We start from the raw sequence: 19180 nt of genomic DNA on the forward strand, positions 1-19180 counted from the left end.
TTTTTTATTTTTATTTTTATTTATTTTTTTATTTTATTTTTTTGCATATTTGTGCACATTTGTGCACATTTGTGCGCATTTCTGCGTATTTTTACGCATCTGCACGTATTTGCGCACATTTGTGCGTATTTGCACACATTTGCGCACATTTGCACATATTTGTGCGCATTTGTGCGTATTTGTGCACATTTGCACGCATTTGCGCATATTTGTGCGTATTTGCGCGCATTTGTGTGCATTTTTTAATATATTTCTTTTGTTTGTAGAAGAATAGTTAGGGGTAAGTGTAGGGTTAGGGTGGGGGTTAGGTTTAGTGTTAGGGCTGGGTTTGGGGGTGGGGGTGGGATAAGAGTTTGGGATCAGGCTTGGGTGGGAATTTTAGATAGGTAGTTAGCTTAGATAGGGGGGGGGATTTGTCATCAAGAAGATGTGCCGGCTGTAAGTACCATTCCTTTGCTTTCTCTTGGTCTCCTGGGGGTGGGGTGTGAGTCCTGGGTCCCCTCCACACCTTTAGCTCTCTGGTCCACCAGGGACCAGAGTCTCCTCCCTCACCAGGAAGGGCAGGGCTGTCCTGTTAACGGAAAAATCCGGGGCTCCCTTGGACAAAAACAAAGACACCAACCAATAATACAAAGATATTATCAAAACCGCACAGATTACTACTGGACTGAAAAAATGGGAAAACAATGGGGGGAAAGCTTAAAATTCACCCTGTGCTATCTGATAAAAAGGTAAACAAATACCATTCCACAAACAATGTTTGTTTGTGCTTCGATTAATTTCATAGACATCATGGAAAAAGTGATTTAATAAATGAAAACAGATTATTTGTAACTTAAAAGGTGTCAAAGCCATAAAGAAATAGAGGAAAGTCAACTAATATAGCAGGGATTCAGACTTGTTTCGCAGAACAGAAAGAAAGTGACTGTTTGGCTGTAAGGGAAGAAAGACGAAAAGAAATACAAATGCAATGACTTTTCTGAGAATCTTGGGTACAGAATATTTAAATTACTGTTTGTATTCCCCCCCCCTTTTGTTTGTTTTTTGGTGGGAGAAAAGAAGGGACAAACTGGAGGGGCGTATCAGAATCCTCTCTGGGGCAAAAAGGCTTCACGGAAGCTTTGTTGCCAGGAGGAGTCCAGCTAGGGTGTTTAGAAGAGTGAGCTCCCATTTCCCTTTAATACCGGGGGGGGGGGGGGTTGCTCGATAACAAGCTACACAAGGAGATACATAAACAGAGATACAAGAGAGGGACAAAGAGGGAGGGGAAGAGAAAAGAATATCCTATTATTCAGTCTAACACTCAAGTGCCCCTCTCGGCCCTTTCTGGGCAAAACTCCGACGGATCGGACCGGAGAAGGCTAGTAGAAATCCAAAGGCAATCCCTGCCTACAACTAAAACCATGGGCAACTAGCCTGGAAACCACGGGTCTCTTAACCCAGAAAAACCACGGATCTGGCATTCACTCAGCACTGCTCACAAAACTAATCCTAGTGCGGGGCCCCGTCTTCTTCCCAAACCTCCCGCTCTACCGTCCACAACAGCCTCCTGCCTGACCTTAGAACTATGTCCGAATTCCCTACTGGACGCTTGCACAGTGCAGTGCCAGATTGGGGTCCGAGAAGACAAAGGTTTGAAAGGAAGCAAATGACAGAGAGAGAGAGAGAGATTTTCCACAACCCTTCCGGCCACGCTCCGAGAGAAGGCGTCAAGGAGAGAAAAAAGAGATTTTCCACGATCCCTTTGGGCACACTCCGAAGAAGGGAATCAGGAGAGGGAGAGAGAAGGACTTCCAGGACGCTTCCGGCCACGCTCTGAGAGAAGATGTCAAGGAGAGAGAGAAAGAGATTTTCCATGATCCCTTTGGTCACGCTCCGAAGAAGGGAATCAGGAGAGAGAGAGAGAAGGACTTCCAGGACGCTTCCGGCCACACTCTGAGAGAAGATGTCAAGGAAAGTTCAGCTGCCGTGAAAAGAAAAGTTCAGCTGCCGTGGAGACATTATTCTTCCACCCCCCTCCCAATGTACTAACTTCAAACCATCACGTCCTTGAATGTCCCTCATGGATCCCGGGATCCTTTTCTTTGGCCGGCTTGACCTTGCCTTTGCTCCCCTGGTTGAGCTTTCTGGTGACGATTGATTACAGCCCGCAAAGAGGAGGCAGTGAAATGAAAAAGGATCCCTGGGCTAAGGTTGCCCAGTGGCGCCTGATCCCCTCTATCTCCCCCCCCCTCACCTTCACAGGAGAACCAAGAGTCCCTGAGCATTGTCACCAAACTGTTAATGGAAAACTCTGAGGGCTCCCTTGGACAAAAACAAAGACACCAACCAGGATAACTTGGAGCAAAACAGCAGCCTGTAGGCTTGGCCTTTATTGATCTGTTGCAACAGGGTGCTCCCCTCACCTGCGGGAGAGAGGAGGGACCCAGAAAAATGGTGTGCAAGGCCTTATAAAGACTTTTGGAATTGCCACCCTGCAGATCAAGATCACCCCCAGAAACATCATACATACATCACAGAAGGGGTGTAACCTAAGACCACCCCTCAGATACAGCACACCTACATCACAGAAAGGAGGGGTTGAGGGAGGAGTTGTGGTGGTAACCTGAGTGTCCTGTCACCTGGCTGGTTCCCCCTTTCCCCCTCCCCATGAGTACTTTCCAGGTGACAGAGGGGAGTTTGCAGTTTCCTGCCCCCAGAGGGAAGAGCTGATCATTGTCCTTTGTTCCAGTCCGTGTTGAATCCATTCCCATATGCAAGTTCTTTGTGATCTTGATGGTCTTCTGTCTAGGACCATCAGGGCTGGCATAGCAACTGGGCAGGGCTCCTGTGTATGTGCTGGTATGCTCAAGGGATTATGGCTGCCCTGTATCAAACCTTCCCCATTTTGTAGTCCTTCCTCCATGGAGTAAAATAAAAGTGGAACAGTGCAAATCCGATGTATGGTTGATTTTCTATGGATTTATAACAGAAGTGTAGTGTATGTAGTGTGTGAGTGTGAGTGTGTGTGAAGTTTGTACAAACTGAATGATTGGGGGGAGGGAGTTCCTGCAACAGTCCTAAGAAGACGAGGCACAGCAGCCCTTTAACAGCTGTCAATGCTTGTCTTTCTTTGGGCCGGAACTCTTGAACCCATAGCACTTGGGACCTTCTTACTCTCTCTGCCAGCCATTTGTGCTCTGGGCTGCCTCTTTCCAGCTCTGCCGATGCCCTTTCAGGTCGCCGAACTGCAGAGAGATGGCAGGAATTGGGCCAGACGCCCCTCCTCTCACACACACACACGAATTGGGGCTGCCAGCTTCTGAGTTGCTCTCTCTGCTCGTCTCTTCTAGGTTCAGACGCTTAAGGCGGCTGATCAGCTGCAAGAAGGTGGCCCCCTTGGAAGTTCTGGAGCAGCCCACGGTGTCGGGTGAGCAAGTGGCCCTCCTTTTGGAGATGGAGGAGGGCAGGAATGGGCTGGGGGGGCATCTAGTAAAAAGATGCACAGAGCCAGACGGCTGGATCCAACCCGCCTATCTGCGACAGCATCTGGAAACCCAACCGCCGCCCCCCAGCAACCACCCCATTTTGTGTAGTCTGTTGGAGGAAGCAGGGGGGTGGGCTGTGGGGCAAGGCAGGGGGACAGTTGTCAGTGGGAGGGGCATCTTCCCTGGGGAGCCATGTTCTGGGGGCAGGAGGTCATGATTGTCCCCCAAGGCCTGGGCTATCCTTCTCCTGTAGTAGGACTTGGAATCCAGGAGAAAACTCTTGGAAAAGCCTTGCAAGGGGATCAGGGAGGAACTCACTTGTCCCCATGTCCTTCTCTTTGCAGATGTGCTGGGAATCCACATCCCTTCCGTTGCGGTGAGTATTGGATAAAACGAGAGTGGGGAGGGGATCCCTCAGACCTGCCCCCCTCTTGCACTGCACTCTCAGATGTGGAGGAGCCCTCCCCCCACAAGGAACTGACAGCCTGACTTTTGCCTTTCAGCTGCTGGACAAAGATCAGCTCCAGCTTCTGGGCATCATCCAGGACTGCCAGGCAGCTCGGCTCAGGGGGCTCCGAACCCTGAAGTACTCCAAGGAGGAGACTGCCAAAGCCATTCTGGTGAGTGATGGGTGGTGTGAGGGACCCCCATGGGGAGGGAGGGGCAGAGAGGGGCTGGCGTTTGGGGTTGGAGCCGTCCTCTGGAGACTCCCGGAAGGAGCTGACTTTCCTCCTCTGCTCTCTTCCAGGACATCCTCGGCCACTTGGAGTACTTCAGGGATCGCCCCCTGAGCCTGGCCCTGGCCTTCGAGGCCCTCCTGCAGTTGAGGTGAGTGGGGTCTTTGGACTGGGCGGGGCTGCAGGGGACAGAACTCCAGGGGGAGCTTTGGGGGGGCAAGTCAGGCAGGAGGGAGAAGGGTCAAGGGAGACTTGGAGGAGGCAGTGTCTAACCCCTTCCCTTTCTCTCTCCAGTTTTATGAGACCCCACTTCAGTCCCTCTATGGTGAGTTCAATCCTCCATAGAACAACAGAGGCAGTTCTGGGGAGTGCAGAGGAGGACAAAGAGGTATGTCCTCTGCTTTAACTTCTCTTTGCACAGCTCTTTCTTCTTTTTCACTCTTACAAAATTTAACCCAGTAGCACTCAACCTCTCTTCTCTCTTTTCCCACAGGAACTGAAGAGGCCATTCCAGAGCCTGCTGGGGGGTCTCCTCCTAGAAGCCCCCAATACTAGCACCCTTCTCCAGTTGCTTACCGTAAGTATCCTGATAGCACCAGGAGTGGTTTTAGGGTTGCCCCCCTGTCCCTTACCCAACTGACTGTCCCATTTCTTTCATCCCGCAGGACCTCCGATATTACGCCCTTTTGGGGAGTGAAGACCAAAGGAAATTAGGGGCCAGCAGTATATCCCTGCTGCTGGCCCTTTCACGAAGATTCCCGAACCTCAGAGTAAGTATTTTGCCTTCCTGTATTCAGTTCTTTGGTTGCTTCCATCCTTCCTGGGTGGGGCTGCTTCTCTTACACCCATCCAGGGTGGGGTTCATAGAGTCAACTGTCTCATATTTGTCTTTCCTCTGCAGAACACAGTAATTCGTCCGGAGCTGACATGTTTCAGGAATAATCTGAAAGAAGGTAAGCCCCACACCTTGGGGACAGTGAACGCCCTTGTCCCTTGTTTGCCCAAGACACACCTCCCAGGTCTTCTTGCTGGGAGTCCTGGAGGACCTGCCCCCTGCCTGGCAGGCCTTTCCCACCTGGCCTGGGAGGGCACCACCCAGACTGACTCCAGCTACACGAAGCGAAGAGGACTGAACTGATTTTCTCTCTTTTTCATTCTTTTCCATCCAGATGACATAATCGTTGAGGAGTTGTGATTTGGACGTCTCAACTGGCCAAAGACTGGCAGAAGAAGAGGCACTCACTGAGAATCAGGAGGGGGACAGATGATTTAAGCAGCCATGAAATATGGACTGAGATTGGGCAGAACAAGAAAGAAAGAAAGAAAGAAAGAAAGAAAGAAAGAAAGAAAGAAAGAAAGAAAGAAAGAAAGAAAGAAAGAAAGAAAGAATCCATGACAGATGGCCATCTAATCTCTGCTTTAAAACCTGCAAGGAAGGAGAGTCCATCAACTTCCAGGGGAGTCCATTCCTCTGTTGAACAATGTTCAGTCGGAATCTCCTTTGGTGTATCCTGAAGCCATTGGTTCGAGTCCTACCGTCCAGAGCAGGAGAAGAAAAGCTCGCTGCATCTTCCAAGTGAAAATGGCTCTCTCTGGTGTCACTAGATCAAGCTAATCGATTTTCTTGCATTACTTAAACGAAATAGTTTTTAATTGATTTTGAATAAACATGCAATAAATAGTTACTGTTCTGAATTTCATTGTGTTATTGTCTTCCATTGAAAAGGGGCAAGGAGAGGGGCTGGCTTTGGACTCAGAGCCTGACTGATGAGCTGGGGGGGGCAGTGGCATAGCAAGGTTAGGTGGTACCCGATGTGGAAAATTTCTTGTCAGCCCCCCCCCCCCATTGAAATTATTAAAAGAAGGAAAAATAAGATACTTACAGCTGCAAGTGTTATTTTCTGGTTTATTTACTTAACATTGTGAGCATAAGCACTTAAAACCTTTTTTTCACAGTGGGAATTTATTATGAATGATTTTTTTTTTAATTAATTTTGCTATTTTGCAACCTACTGTTGATGTGAAGTGCAGGAAGCTGAGGTACAACTGCAAGAAACAAGCACCAGTGCGGATATTCCCTCACTCTTAAAGAGTACCTAGAATACAAGAAGAGCCAGTGGGGGGGAAAAGGGGTGGAGGTGTCATCACTGAGGGGGGGTGACAAAATAACAAAAATAAGCGGGGGGGGTTTTAAAAAAAATTGAGCTCACAAAACTTTTTAGTTCAGTCAACAAATGTAACGAAACACGGCTGGCACTGGGCACCACACCATGGAGGCCGGCACTTACTGCAGGGCCTGCAGCGTGCCTGATCCACACGTCTCTCCTGGGAGTGACATGGTGGCCTGCAGGCTCTGCGCTGCCTGAAACGGCAGCATGGGGCTTGCATCTGCCCTCCGCCTCTCCTTCAGCTGCTCTACAGCCGAGGGGGAGGCGGCAGAGAGGTTCCACACAGCGCTCCCTGGCCCCATGGGTGGCTTGCCCTGCCCCCATTGGGCTGCTCGCCCCGCCCCCGGCTGCAGGATGCGCACCCCGCACCCAGCACCCGAGCGGCTGGCTACGCCACTGAGAAGAGCCCTGCTGAATCCTATCTGGAACAGAATCCTGTTCTCACAGTGGTCAGCTAGATGTCTATAGGAAACTCTCAAGCATATACCTTCCGATACGTATTTACCCACCAGCAGGATCTTGCACCTTTGCTAGTGCTGTGTACAAACATTTGAAGTGTACAATATGATTGCATCCTGCCCTATGCCCACCCCAGTTGTGCGGCAACTGAAATGTCTGTGGGTCCTTCCAGCTGGAGCCTGAATACTGCAAACTGGCCGTTCAGACATTGCAAATGGGACGCTGGCAGCAGGTTTTTCTTTGTTTGTTTTGACTTACCTGATTTTCTGTGAAAACTGTGACTCTGGATATAAAAGGAATGAAACACAGCCCAGCATTTTGATGCTGATGTCATGGGGGTGTATGCGAGAGGAGTGCCAATCCCACAATAAACACCAGTCTGGAAGCAACCTATAATATACCGGGATGCGGCAAGATAGGGAAACGTACCTTTTAACTCTTCAAAACTGCAGCGGCAGCACATCTCGCCTTGCCATACGGATGAGACTGTAACACAATAACATAAGACGATCCCTACTGGATCAGGCCACCTCGTCCGGCATCCTGGGGCTTGTCCACACCTGAGCAATATGTGGCTTTGCACCTGCCTGTCTCATTAATAGAGGGACATCCACATTACGTCCTCCACATCCCAGTGTTGTCCCAGATCTTTTCGAGCTTTGAAAAGTCAGAAATAACAATAACAATAACAATAACAATAACAATAACAATAACAACAACAACAACAATAATAATAATAATAATAATAATAATAATAATAATAATAATAATAATAATTTATTATTTATACCCCGCCCATCCCCGCACCACTCTGGGCGGCTTCCATAAAAACCAAAAATACAGTAAAATATCACACATTAAAAACTTCCCTGAACAGGGCTGCCTTAAGATGTAATAATAATTTAAGAAATGGCCACCATAAGTAGGACTCCCCCCCCCTGGGGGTATGAAATAGTATGCCGTACCCCCACACACACACCCCGTGTTAAAAGTGTGGCACTTATTGTAACGAATTCATGGTGATAACCAGCATTTCCCCCCCCCCTTAAAAAAGAATAAAGCACTGGGAGACCCACATTTAAAGGGTGGAAAGGTCCTAAACAACACTGGGATAGGAAAGTTTCCCTGAGCACTCTCCTCACTTGTGCTGTAACAAACTTATACAGGAGAGGTCCTGTATACCTGAAGGTGCGTCTCCACCCCCATCGTTCAGCCCGGACACTGAGATCCAGCGCCGAGGGCCTTCTGGCGGTTCCCTCATTGCAAGAAGTGAGGTTACAGGGAACCAGACAGAGAGCCTTCTCGGTAGTGGCGCCCACCCTGTGGAACACCCTCCCTTCCAATGTGAAGGAAATAAGCAGCTATCCTATCTTTAAAAGACATCTGAAGGCAGCCCTGTTTAGGGAAGTTTTTGATATTTAATGCTGTATTGTTTTTAACCCTTGATTGGGAGAGTGGCTGGGGAAACTCAGCCAGATGGGCGGGGTATAAATAATATATTATTATTACTATCATTGTGCTTCCTGGGCTTGCAGCCTCCTACAGAATCTCCCAGGCACATGTGGGGTTTTTTCATGCATTACCTTTGGCAAAAATGACTTACGGTAGCATAAATCTGCTCTAGAATCGGGTACCTCTGAATTCTGTTAGCTGCCTGGTGATAGGCTCATTTCAGTAATCAAGACAGCAATACTCCTCACAATATCTTCGTATGATTCTTGCAATCCCATCGCTCAGGATTTCCAGCTGTGTGTGAACTGACGCCTAAGTAAGACTGGCAGATTTGGCTTTTAAGTTCATTCCTGAAGATTGGGAGGGGAGAAGGTTGGGGGCTGGGGGGAGAGAGAGCAGTTTCCTCTATATTCCCCTCCACCCCATAGATGTCATTACATTCTCACTCCTTGGAGAATTAGCCAATGTGGAAATACAGAGGCTAACACTTGGCCTTCCTTCAGCAATGAACACATACCGCAGAGTTCACATTTGCTCAGAAATGATCTGGGTGGGGAGGGGGGAGCAGGGTGGAGAAGGGAGAGATGAAGCGAAGCACAACTGCAGATCATCAGTCTGGCTTAACCTTGTCAAGCAGGGATGAAGCAGGAAGTTTCTTGTGACAATGACTGGCAGGTATACAAATGGATGAAGGAAACATGCTGCAAAGCAGAGTGGGTCTCAGACAGTCAGCTGGAGCACAGGAAGAAGACACAGGCAATAGCCAAGATCAGAGGAAACTGACGTTGGTGGCAGACATTTCAGCAAAAAGATCTATTCCAGATGCATTTTATTGGGGGTGGGGAACTTTTCCAGCAACGCTGCTTGCTAAGTGATTGCAGTGAAGATCGAAAGATTTCATGGGGGGGGGGGTTAGCTTTTTAAAGTACACTGTTACAAACGTGGAAATGAAAAAATAAATTGAAGGAAGCTCAGAAAGAGGAGGGTGGAAGTCGAGGTTTGAAATGTTGGAACTATTGTTAAATTATATAAAGGAAAATTATAAATAAAATTAGTATTCTTTAAAAAAGGATACCTTTACAAAAGTCAGCTGCCTGCCCCCTCTCTGCCGAGCGGTGGCAAGAACCCACAGAGTCACAGGCACCCACACAAGGCCTGTGTCCCTTTGAAGACGCAGTGGAGACTGGGCATGTTTAGCTTGGAGAAGAGGAGGTTAAGGGGTGATATGATAGCCATGTTCAAATATATAAAAGGATGTCACATAGAGGAGGGAGAAAGGTTGTTTTCGGCTGCTCCAGAGAAGCGGACACGGAGCAATGGATCCAAACTACAAGAAAGAAGATTCCACCTAAACATTACGAAGAACTTCCTGACAGTAAGAGCTGTTCGACAGTGGAATTTGCTGCCAAGGAGTGTGGTGGAGTCTCCTTCTTTGGAGGTCTTTAAGCAGAGGCTTGACAACCATATGTCAGGAGTGCTCTGATGGTGTTTCCTGCTTGGCAGGAGGTTGGACTTGATGGCCCTTGTGGTCTCTTCCAACTCTATGATTCTATGATTCTATGACTGTTGTGGCTTTAAGAATATTCGCCTATTTACACCTTCAGTCTGCATGGAGGGAGTCAAGATCTTATAACACGGTCGTTTCAAGAGGCAGCCGCTCAAGCAGCCGGCAGCCAGCCTCCTGGAAAGGTGGATCTCAGCTCTTTTTCCTAATTCTTCTTCCCAGAAACCTTTTCCTGTCCCCTCAAACATACACCTCATCACTTTTGTCATGTTAACAGGTTTGCTCTTCGCCCAGCCAGGCTGGTTTACATAAGCCAGCTTAGGAATTCCCTGAATTCCTTGTCCAGCACAGTTCTGCACTTTAATCTATATCCCAGTTAATCAAAACCCTGGCATTTATTAATTTCTGGGGGTAAAGGTAAATGCCCCTTGAGCATTTAAGTCCAGTCAAAGGTGACTATGGGGTTGCAGTGCTCATCTTTGATAGAACCCTTTGAGGAGTTGGAGATGGTGTTTGTAAGTGGTCCATGTTTCACAAGTATACAGTAAGGTTGGTAATACAACCTTCTGAACAGATGAAATATTCAGCAGTAGAAGGTGGTTGGTTCAATAAATAACAGCTGGTTTGCACTTGTACATATCTCTCTTATTTACCCAACCCCTGATAATTCTCAGTGGAATCTCCATTAAAAAAAAAAAAAATCAGAGCCAAGCACACTCAGGCAGCAAATAAGGGTCCAACACCCCCAGAAGACACATGCACTCATCATGCTAAATGTAGCTGGACTTCAATATTCTAGATGGAGGCATTGCTGGCTGGGTGAAACACTGAACAAGAAAGTAAATTCTGTTAATTTAAGTCCCACTTTTTCTGACCTAAATTCAGTCTGGTCATTCTTGGCTGTAAGTTGGAAGTTGAGGGCGTGGTCCTTGTTGTACGCAAAATTGAGTGGCGGAGCTATGTGACACTCAAAACCAGTCTTGAGGAGGCTGTGGTTTGGACCGGTGGGGTGGGGAGCAGGCATGTCAAATTTAAAATCACCCTCCCCAGGTTTCTCCCCTCCCCCCATAGCAGATCCAGATGTGTTTGCTCCGAGGGGCTCTTTAAAATAAGAGTTTTGAGGGCGGGGGAAGGCAAACCGACAGGTGCTCAGGAGCACTGGAGTCAGAGAAACATCTGCTGCGGATGTCAGGAATGCACAAAAGCTGCTCTGTGTTGGGTAGTGAAGCATAGGAGCAAAGGAACAGCTGGAGCAAAGGACGGAAGGAGCCCGAGAAAAACAAGGTATCAGATTAAAAGAAGACAAGCGAGGAAAGCTACTTTAGGGGCCTGGTAAACAGTCTCTAGATAGATGATAGATAGATGATAGATAGATGATAGATAGATGATAGATAGATGATAGATGATAGATAGATAGGATAGATAGATAGATAGATAGATAGATAGATAGATAGATAGATAGATAGATAGATAGATAGAGATAGATAGATAGATAGATAGATAGATAGATAGATAGATAGATAGATGATAGATGATAGATAGATAGATAGATATAGATGATAGATAGATAGATAGATAGATAGATAGATAGATAGATAGATATAGATAGATGATAGATAGATAGATAGATAGATAGATAGATAGATAGATAGATAGATAGATAGATGATAGATAGATAGATGATAGATAGATAGATAGATAGATGATAGATAGATAGATAGATAGATAGATATAGATAGATAGATATAGATAGATAGATGATAGATAGATGATAGATAGATAGATGATAGATAGATAGATAGATAGATAGATAGATAGATAGATAGATAGATAGATGATAGATAGATAGATAGATGATAGATAGATAGATGATAGATAGATAGATAGATAGATAGATAGATAGATAGATAGATAGATAGATAGATAGATATAGATGATAGATAGATAGATGATAGATAGATAGATGATAGATAGATGATAGATACTGGGGAACTGTAGAACTGTAGCTCTGTGGCTGATCTGGATTATTTATTTGTTTATTTGGTTTATTGTAAGGCTGGTCAAATCTGTTAATTTTGGTTTTGGTTTAAATTCAATTCTCCACATTTTAGAGTGATTTGTGGCTTGCTTGCTTGCTTGCTTGCTTGCTTGCTTGCTTGCTTGCTTGCTTGCTTGCTTGATTGCTTGCTTACTTGCTTAAAAATCTTCATGAAAGTTTGCCAGCATTTCAATGTCAATTTCTCCCAGCATACACATTTTTGCAAGCAATTCTCCCTAATTTCTGTATGTTACTTTCACTCATAACTGCATTTTTATGCACACCTTTGACACATGCATTTTTATACACATTGGTCATCACAGAATTCAGAGAAGAATGAATTTCAAGGCATAATTGTATTTCGGTTCTTGTCTTGGTCTGAGAAGTGAGAATTGGGTGGTTTCACATTCACATGGAAACCAGATCAAACTCCTCCTCAGCCATAACTGTAAGTCTCCCTCTGTGTCTTCAAAGAGAAAGATGGGTTGCAAATTGTAGCATAATAAGTAGGTTGGTAGAACATCTGATCAATTAATACTCTAAGGCAGTAGTTCCTAATTGGGAGTCTGGGGACCCCTAAGGGGTCTGCATAACACAGCCAGGGGTCCGTGGCACCATTCACATAACAAAAACTAGTATAGAGATATCAATGTTTTCAAAAGTAGGGGGTCCATAACTTGGCTTTTGAAAAACAGGGGGTCCGCAGAACTTAGCTAATTGGGAACCATTTAGCTTCCCAATGAGGAGAAGCAGAAGAGAAGTGTATTCTGGCTTCTTACATCAGCCAGGGGATCGAGAGACACTGAGAGGCTGCACTCCTCTGCCTCTCAGGAATAAACATCAAGACAACCGGGAAGCCGTCCTGGCTCTATCCATCAGCCAAAGAAGAAGCAGCTGCAGGGAACTTACTTTCCCCCTCCATTCCTGAAAGAATGTTCAACTCTAGTTGACTGTTGCAGAAGCCAAGCCGGAGAAAGAGGACACCTAGGCCTAGGGACTGGGGAGAATTTCTACTCTGTTTGCATTGAAAGGCTCTCAAATCCACCCTTTCCGACACAATCTGTGAACCAAAATACAGCCGTCTTTCGAAAATCGCACTCCTCCGAATTTTACAATGCCGTTCTCCGGCCCGGAAATGTACACAAGAATGCACAGCCCAGGAATAAAATGTGCATCTGTTAGTGAAAATAGCATGGTGGGGGAAAGGGTTTTATTAGAGCCATCCAATACGAATAGAACAACCTGGGATTGCTGGCTCATTTCATGTCAAGGTCCTCCTTGAGGATACATCTGATACTATTACACTGGCTGTAGCAGAATTCCTCTTGAAGGCAGTAAAAATAAAAAATCAGTATGTGCTGCCTCTGTTGACTAGCAAGGACGATCTTACACCTTAATAACTGTTGATATATACTATTGTTGTACTGTGTATTTTGGGTCTACGGACAGCAATAAAGCTGTGTGTATGTGTGTTTATTAGAGGGACATTGCTTTGCAAAAACGTGTCTTAGGGAAAATTGCCCCCAAATTATATATATTAGTAAGAATGCAGGTGAATTATCAGGAGGACTTTTAAAAAAATAAAATAAAATGGCAAGTTCCAATTTGAAGAACTAAAGTTCAGATTGGAGAAATGAGAAACTGAGAGACACTGAGATTCGCTCATCCCGCCTCCGACCCCATCCATCATTCAAAAGAGCAAGAGAACACCAGCAATGGAAGACCAACCTGATCTGAACTGCATTCTTATGAATATTTGTTGGAAACGTAAAGAGAAGGAAGACACTTTCTACCATATGTGGTGGACATGCAAGATAACAAAAGCATACTGAGAAATAATATATGAGTTAAAAAAATGTTTGAAATAACGTTTGTGGGAAAAACAGAAGCTTTTTTACTAGGAATTTTAGGGGCAGAAATACCAAAGGAGCAGAAAAGACTATTTATGTATGTGATGACAGCTGTGCAGATACTTTTTGCCCAGAGATGGAAGGAAGCTAAAGTCCCTACAAGAGAAGAATGGTTGATAAAGATGATGGAATACGCCAAAATGGCAGAAATGACCGGGAAGATTAGAAACCAAGAAGATAAAAACTTTCACAAGGAATGGGGGGAAATTATAAGTTATCTTGGAGAATACTGTGAACAATTAAAAACATTAGCAGGATTGTAATAGCACTTGTAATGTAACAAGAACTATGGTAAGAATAGAATTTTGAACGAAAAGTGGAGAAGAAGAGTTTGGATTTGATATCCCGCTTTATCACTACTCGAAGGAGTCTCAAAGCGGCTAACACTCTCCTTTCCCTTCCTCCCCCACAACAAACACTCTGTGAGGTGAGTGAGTCTGAGAGACTTCAGAGAAGTGTGACTAGCCCAAGGTCACCCAGCAGCTGCATGTGGAGGAGCGGAGACGTGAACCCGGTTCACCAGATTACGAGTCCTCTGCTCTTAACCACTACACCATGCTGGCTCTCAACATTATTATTAGAACTTATTAGATGCAGTTGAATAAGATTAACAATGGAACCCATGGAGGGAAGTCCAGTGATTCAAGGAATCCCATATTTTTATGATTATGCTTTTTATTTAAATGTCAATGTCATTTGTAAAACTGAATAAAAAATATATATTAAAAAAAAATGAACTGCATTCTTAGAGATGACCAATTTTATTCCAGCCCTGAAGAACTGATCTCCTTCCTCCACCTTTTCTCTCCTCTCCCTGTTTCAGTGTATGTCTTGCTTTTTTCGTTTGTGAGCCTGATGGTCTCTGTCTGCTTAATGACAGGAAGAAGCTTCAGGAGTCAATACCTGTTTGAAAAGCGGATTCAGTCAGTAAGCAAACCAATAAACCAGAGTCCTCTGAACTTGTGAGCTTACCTGAGTTGGGCTGCATACACACCACATATTTAAAGGATTGAGCTGGTGGCGCTGTGGGTTAAACCACAGAGCCTAGGACTTGCCGATCAGAAGGTCAACAGTTCAAATCCCCATGACGGGGTGAGCTCCCGTCGCTCGGTCCCTGCTCCTGCCCACCTAGCAGTTTGAAAGGACGTCAAAGTGCAAGTAGATAAATAGGTACCAGCGGGAAGGTAAACGGCATTTCCGAGCGCTGCTCTGGTTCGCCAGAAGCAGCTTAGTCATGCTGGCCACATGACCCGGAAGCTGTATGCCGGCTCCCTCAGCCAATAAAGTGAGATGAGCACCGCAACCCCAGAGTCGTCCACGACTGGACCTAATGGTCAGGGTTCTCTTTACCTTTACCTTTATGGCTACCAGGTTTTTTCAATGAATCTGGGGACACATTTATTATTATTATTATTATTATTATTATTATTATTATTATTTTGAAGCTGAGTAGCAACAGGGAGTCAGTAGCGGGGATGGTGAGGCAAAAGACCCTGGGCCCAAGCACACGTGCTGTTATGTACTGAGTTGAATAGGATCCAAACTGCAGCAGTCTGATTGGTCCTAGAACAATAGGCTCCAAAAGGCAGCAGTCTGATTGGTCCTAGAACAATAGGATTCAGAATGCAGCAGTCTGATTGGTCCTAGAACAATGCAGCAGTATGATTGGTTAGCAGGAACCACCCAATCATGCTCCAGATAGAAGTGAATCCACAACCTGATTGGCTTACAGTAGAATTAGCCAGTCATGTGCAGCCCATTGTGTAAATAATGTATATAAAGCAGATACTTTGAGGGGACTTTCATTCATTCCTCCTCACCACTATGAGCTGAATAAAGAGCATGAAATCACTTTGCGACTCTGAGTATATTTCACATGCATATTGTATAAAGATGCAAAGCCCTTCTTTTGCACCCTGTGAAACATAAATGCGCAGAGTTTTTAAAACCTAGGCAACAGCCGCCCGCCCACAACTCCCTAGCCTCCCCCGATCAGTCAAAACAAAGGGGGGAAGGGGGCAGGAGATCTGTACTGCCGGACGTCCCCAGTTTCCATTCAGCAATGGCAGCAGCGGCGGTAGTCAGCAGCCCAGAGCCAGCCTGGTAGCACAGTTGGCTCTGGCTGGCTTCAGGAGCTGCCTGCTGCCATGGCGCCCCGAGTTTGCCTCCTGGAAGTCCCCATATGATGTGTCTTGTGCACAACACATCATATGGGGACTTCTGGTGAGGAAAAATGGCAGGCGCCATGGCAGCAAGCAGCGAGCAGCTCCTGAAGCAAGCCAGAGCCAATTGCGCTACCAGGCTGGCTCCGGGCTGCTGAGGCTGCCGCTGCCAAGTTTCCCGGGGACGGATTTGCAAATCTGGCGACATTCCAGGGACAGAATTTGTCTGGGGACAGATTTGCAAATCCGGAGACTGTCCCTGGGAACCGGGGATGTCTGGTAACCCTAGCTTACCCCCCAAGAATCCCAGGAACTGCAGTTTCCCCCCTACATTTCTCAACACCCACATTTAAAGGGCTTCCTTAGGGGAAGTCATGTGGTGCCTCGGGCACTGTTGTAAAGGACCCGGGAGTAAAACAAGGACAAATCTTTAAAACAAAAGGGACAGAATATCACAGTAAAATATTTTCCTCTTTTTTTGCAGAGGTTTTTATGAAAGTTTTCACAATGCAATAGGGTTATATCTGGAACCAGTATCAAGAAAGAAAGAAGAAACAACAACAAAAGAAAAGAGAGGAAAGCAAAGAAAGAAAGAAAAGAGAGAAGAAAAACATTTGAAAGAATAACACACACACACACACACCTAGTGAGAAGGTTTTCCCTTCTCTCAGCCTCACACCCTAAGAAATCCTATTCTTGCCTGTTTTCTATCCATCACCTATTTATAATTTCCAGCACATTCCTAACCCCATTGAATTCAATGGGGCCTACTTTGGTCAGGAGTGCAGCTTTAGTGTCTGTATATGATAATAAGACAAGGTGGGGGGAGGGAGAGTTGGAAATTGCCCAGAGCGGCAGAAAAGTAGTCATAATCTTGTGCCAGCCCTGATCCTGACCCTGATTTCAGAGCACGCTCGCTGCTCCTTTCACCCCTCCGAAAACAAGTCGGAGGAATGTTCACAAAGTCCAAGAAACACAGGTAAAGCTATGGGTGAAAAAAAGAAAGATGTTATGTGTGTGTGAGGGAAATAAAACTCGGGATTTTGGGTGTGGTGGAATGCGTTCGGGAGCACAAAAGACCCATTGTTAATGTGGGACGAGCCTTTCCCCAGTAGGGGAGGGAGATGAGAAAGAGTTTCTAGTAGATCAGGGTAAAAGCATAAATGCTGTTAATACGACACATAGCTGGTGTATAGAGTCGGTCACAACTGGACCTAACGGTCAGGGGTCCCTTTACCTACCAAATCCTTAGCAGCATGTGGGGATTTTCTGACAGGTGCTCAAAAGCTCCTTCGTGGACAGAGCAGTGTGGAAAGCGAGCCGTGAAGGTGGAAAGATGGAAAGCCATTGACCATGTGATATAAATGCATTTAGTATTTAGCACAAGCAGCAATGTCTCATTATACAAATATGAGCCAAGCTCCACTTTCTGGGTCTCCGTATATTCAAACAGCAGCATGCGATGGTGAGAATGACTGCATGTTCAGAATCACTGCATCGCTTGCCATTCTTCCTTCTATCGACACCAAGCTATCCCCGAAGACAATAAGATATTGTTCCTAGTACATGCAAAAGGGTTTTGTTCTGGCAGGTAGAGGCTTCCATCCAGCCAGCTTAAAATAGTAGGTTAAAGAGAGGCTTGACTTGTTGAAACCGGGCTGTCAGAGCACTTGATAACAGCAATGATTCACTACTGGCTCGAGCTGTTTTGTGGAAGTATTGCAAACAGAAACCAGACATTGAGTGAAAAAGAGACTATTGCAGGGTTGGGGGGGGGGGGGGAGAGAGATGTTCTAACAAGGAAGAATGCCCAAGGTAACAATGGTGTTTCAAAACAAATAGCTGCAGATCTTGACGTTACAAAGTGTCCCAACTGCGTGTTTTTGAAATCCCCTGCTTCCAAATGTTTTCTCAAGACCGAATCAAATTAAACTCAGCTCCCAACGAAGAAAAGCAAATGGTGTGCATTCTACAATTTTGCACTAACGAAAGGGGGAATGTTGCACTGAATTCAACTGCCTTAGAATCATAGAAGTGTAAAGTTGGAAGGGACTACAAGGGTCATCAAGTTCAACTTCCTGCAATGCAGGAATCTCAACCAAAGCATCCATGACAGTTAGCCATCCAAACTCTGCTTAAAAAGCTCCAAGGAAGGAGAGCTCATAACCTCCTGAGGGAGACAGTTCCACTGTCAAACAGCTCTTACTGTCAGAAAGTTTTTCCTGATGGTTAGTCGGAATCTCCTTTCTTGTAACTTGAAGCCATTGGTTTGAATCCTCACATCCAGAGCAGGAGAAAACAAGCTTGTTCCCTCTTCCATGCGATGGAGATATTTGAGGATGGCCATCATATCTCCTCTCAGTCTCTTCTTCTCCAGGCGAAACATAAATCTCATTTCTTTAAAAAGTTCCTAGTGTGGTGCCAGTGTGGTGTAGTGATCTCGTAATCTGTGGAACTGGGTTCGTGTCTCCGCTCCTCCACATGCAGCTGCTGGGTGAGCTTGGGCCAGTCACACTTCTCTGAAGTCTCTCAGCCCCACTCACCTCACAGAGTGTTTGTTGTGGGGGAGGAAGGGAAAGGAGAATGTTAGCCGCTTTGAGACTCCTGAAGGGGAGTGAAAGGCGGGATATCAAATCCAAACTCCAACTCCTCCTCCTCCTCTTCTTCTTCTTCTTCTTCTTCTTCTTCTTCTTCTTCTTCTTCTTCTTCTTACTGATATAATGATAGACTTGGGAAATTGACTTGAAATTCCACCGCAAAAATAAAAGATGTGCTGTACCCCTGTTTATTTGGAAGTCAGTCCTATTGCTCAAAATGCATCTCACTTCTGATTAAGGCTGCCGTCTTATGCGTACTTACTTGGGATTATTGAACTCTGATTAAGGCTGCCGTTTTATGCGTACTTACTTGGGATTATTGAACTCAGTAGGAATCACATCTGAAGAAATAAGCATAGTATTGGGTTGTAAGTGCATGTAAGTGCATGTAACTGCAACTTTAAAATAGCCTCCAGTGGCGGGGTTTGGGGGCCCCATGATGTCCCTTCATACTGAGCAAAAGCCGGAAAAAAATGTTTAAAAAGTATATAAAAATGATGCGAAGTAAGCATAGCTGTCAACTTACAGATTTGAAAATAAGGGATCAGCAGCCTTGAAAATAAGGGATCAGCAGCCAAAATAAGGGATTTTAGTCAACCAGCAGCCAAACAAAGCCTCAAGTGGTTGTTCCCATAGCGCAGCAACCCGGCAAAGGGGATGCAGCAAGGAAAACCACCATCACCTCTCCGCTGGGAAGCGCTGAGCAAAGGCGACTCCCCAGGCAACACGGCCGATTTGATCGGCAC

At 45.7% G+C, this 19180-nt stretch overlaps 1 protein-coding gene across 2 annotated transcripts; it reads left to right on the top strand.

The window, feature by feature from the left end:
* The first annotated feature begins 3129 nt into the window (after positions 1-3129).
* Positions 3130-5839, top strand: LOC309368328 (uncharacterized protein). 2 transcript variants are annotated; one of them, XM_081908288.1, is made up of 9 exons: positions 3130-3409; positions 3812-3843; positions 3971-4087; positions 4216-4295; positions 4439-4532; positions 4638-4721; positions 4810-4914; positions 5046-5163; positions 5314-5839. In XM_081908288.1, the coding sequence occupies exons 1-9, from the start codon at positions 3238-3240 to the stop codon at positions 5337-5339; spliced, it is 828 nt and encodes a 275-aa protein (XP_081764414.1). In that variant the 5' UTR covers positions 3130-3237; the 3' UTR covers positions 5340-5839. The 2 variants fall into 2 exon arrangements, with proteins under 2 accessions (XP_081764414.1, XP_081764415.1); XM_081908289.1 differs by having other exon boundaries at positions 5046-5097.
* The last annotated feature ends 13341 nt before the right edge of the window (positions 5840-19180 follow it).

The sequence above is a fragment of the Podarcis melisellensis genome (assembly GCF_964234715.1).
Source record: "Podarcis melisellensis genome assembly, chromosome: 4".
Taxonomy (NCBI): domain Eukaryota; kingdom Metazoa; phylum Chordata; class Lepidosauria; order Squamata; family Lacertidae; genus Podarcis; species Podarcis melisellensis.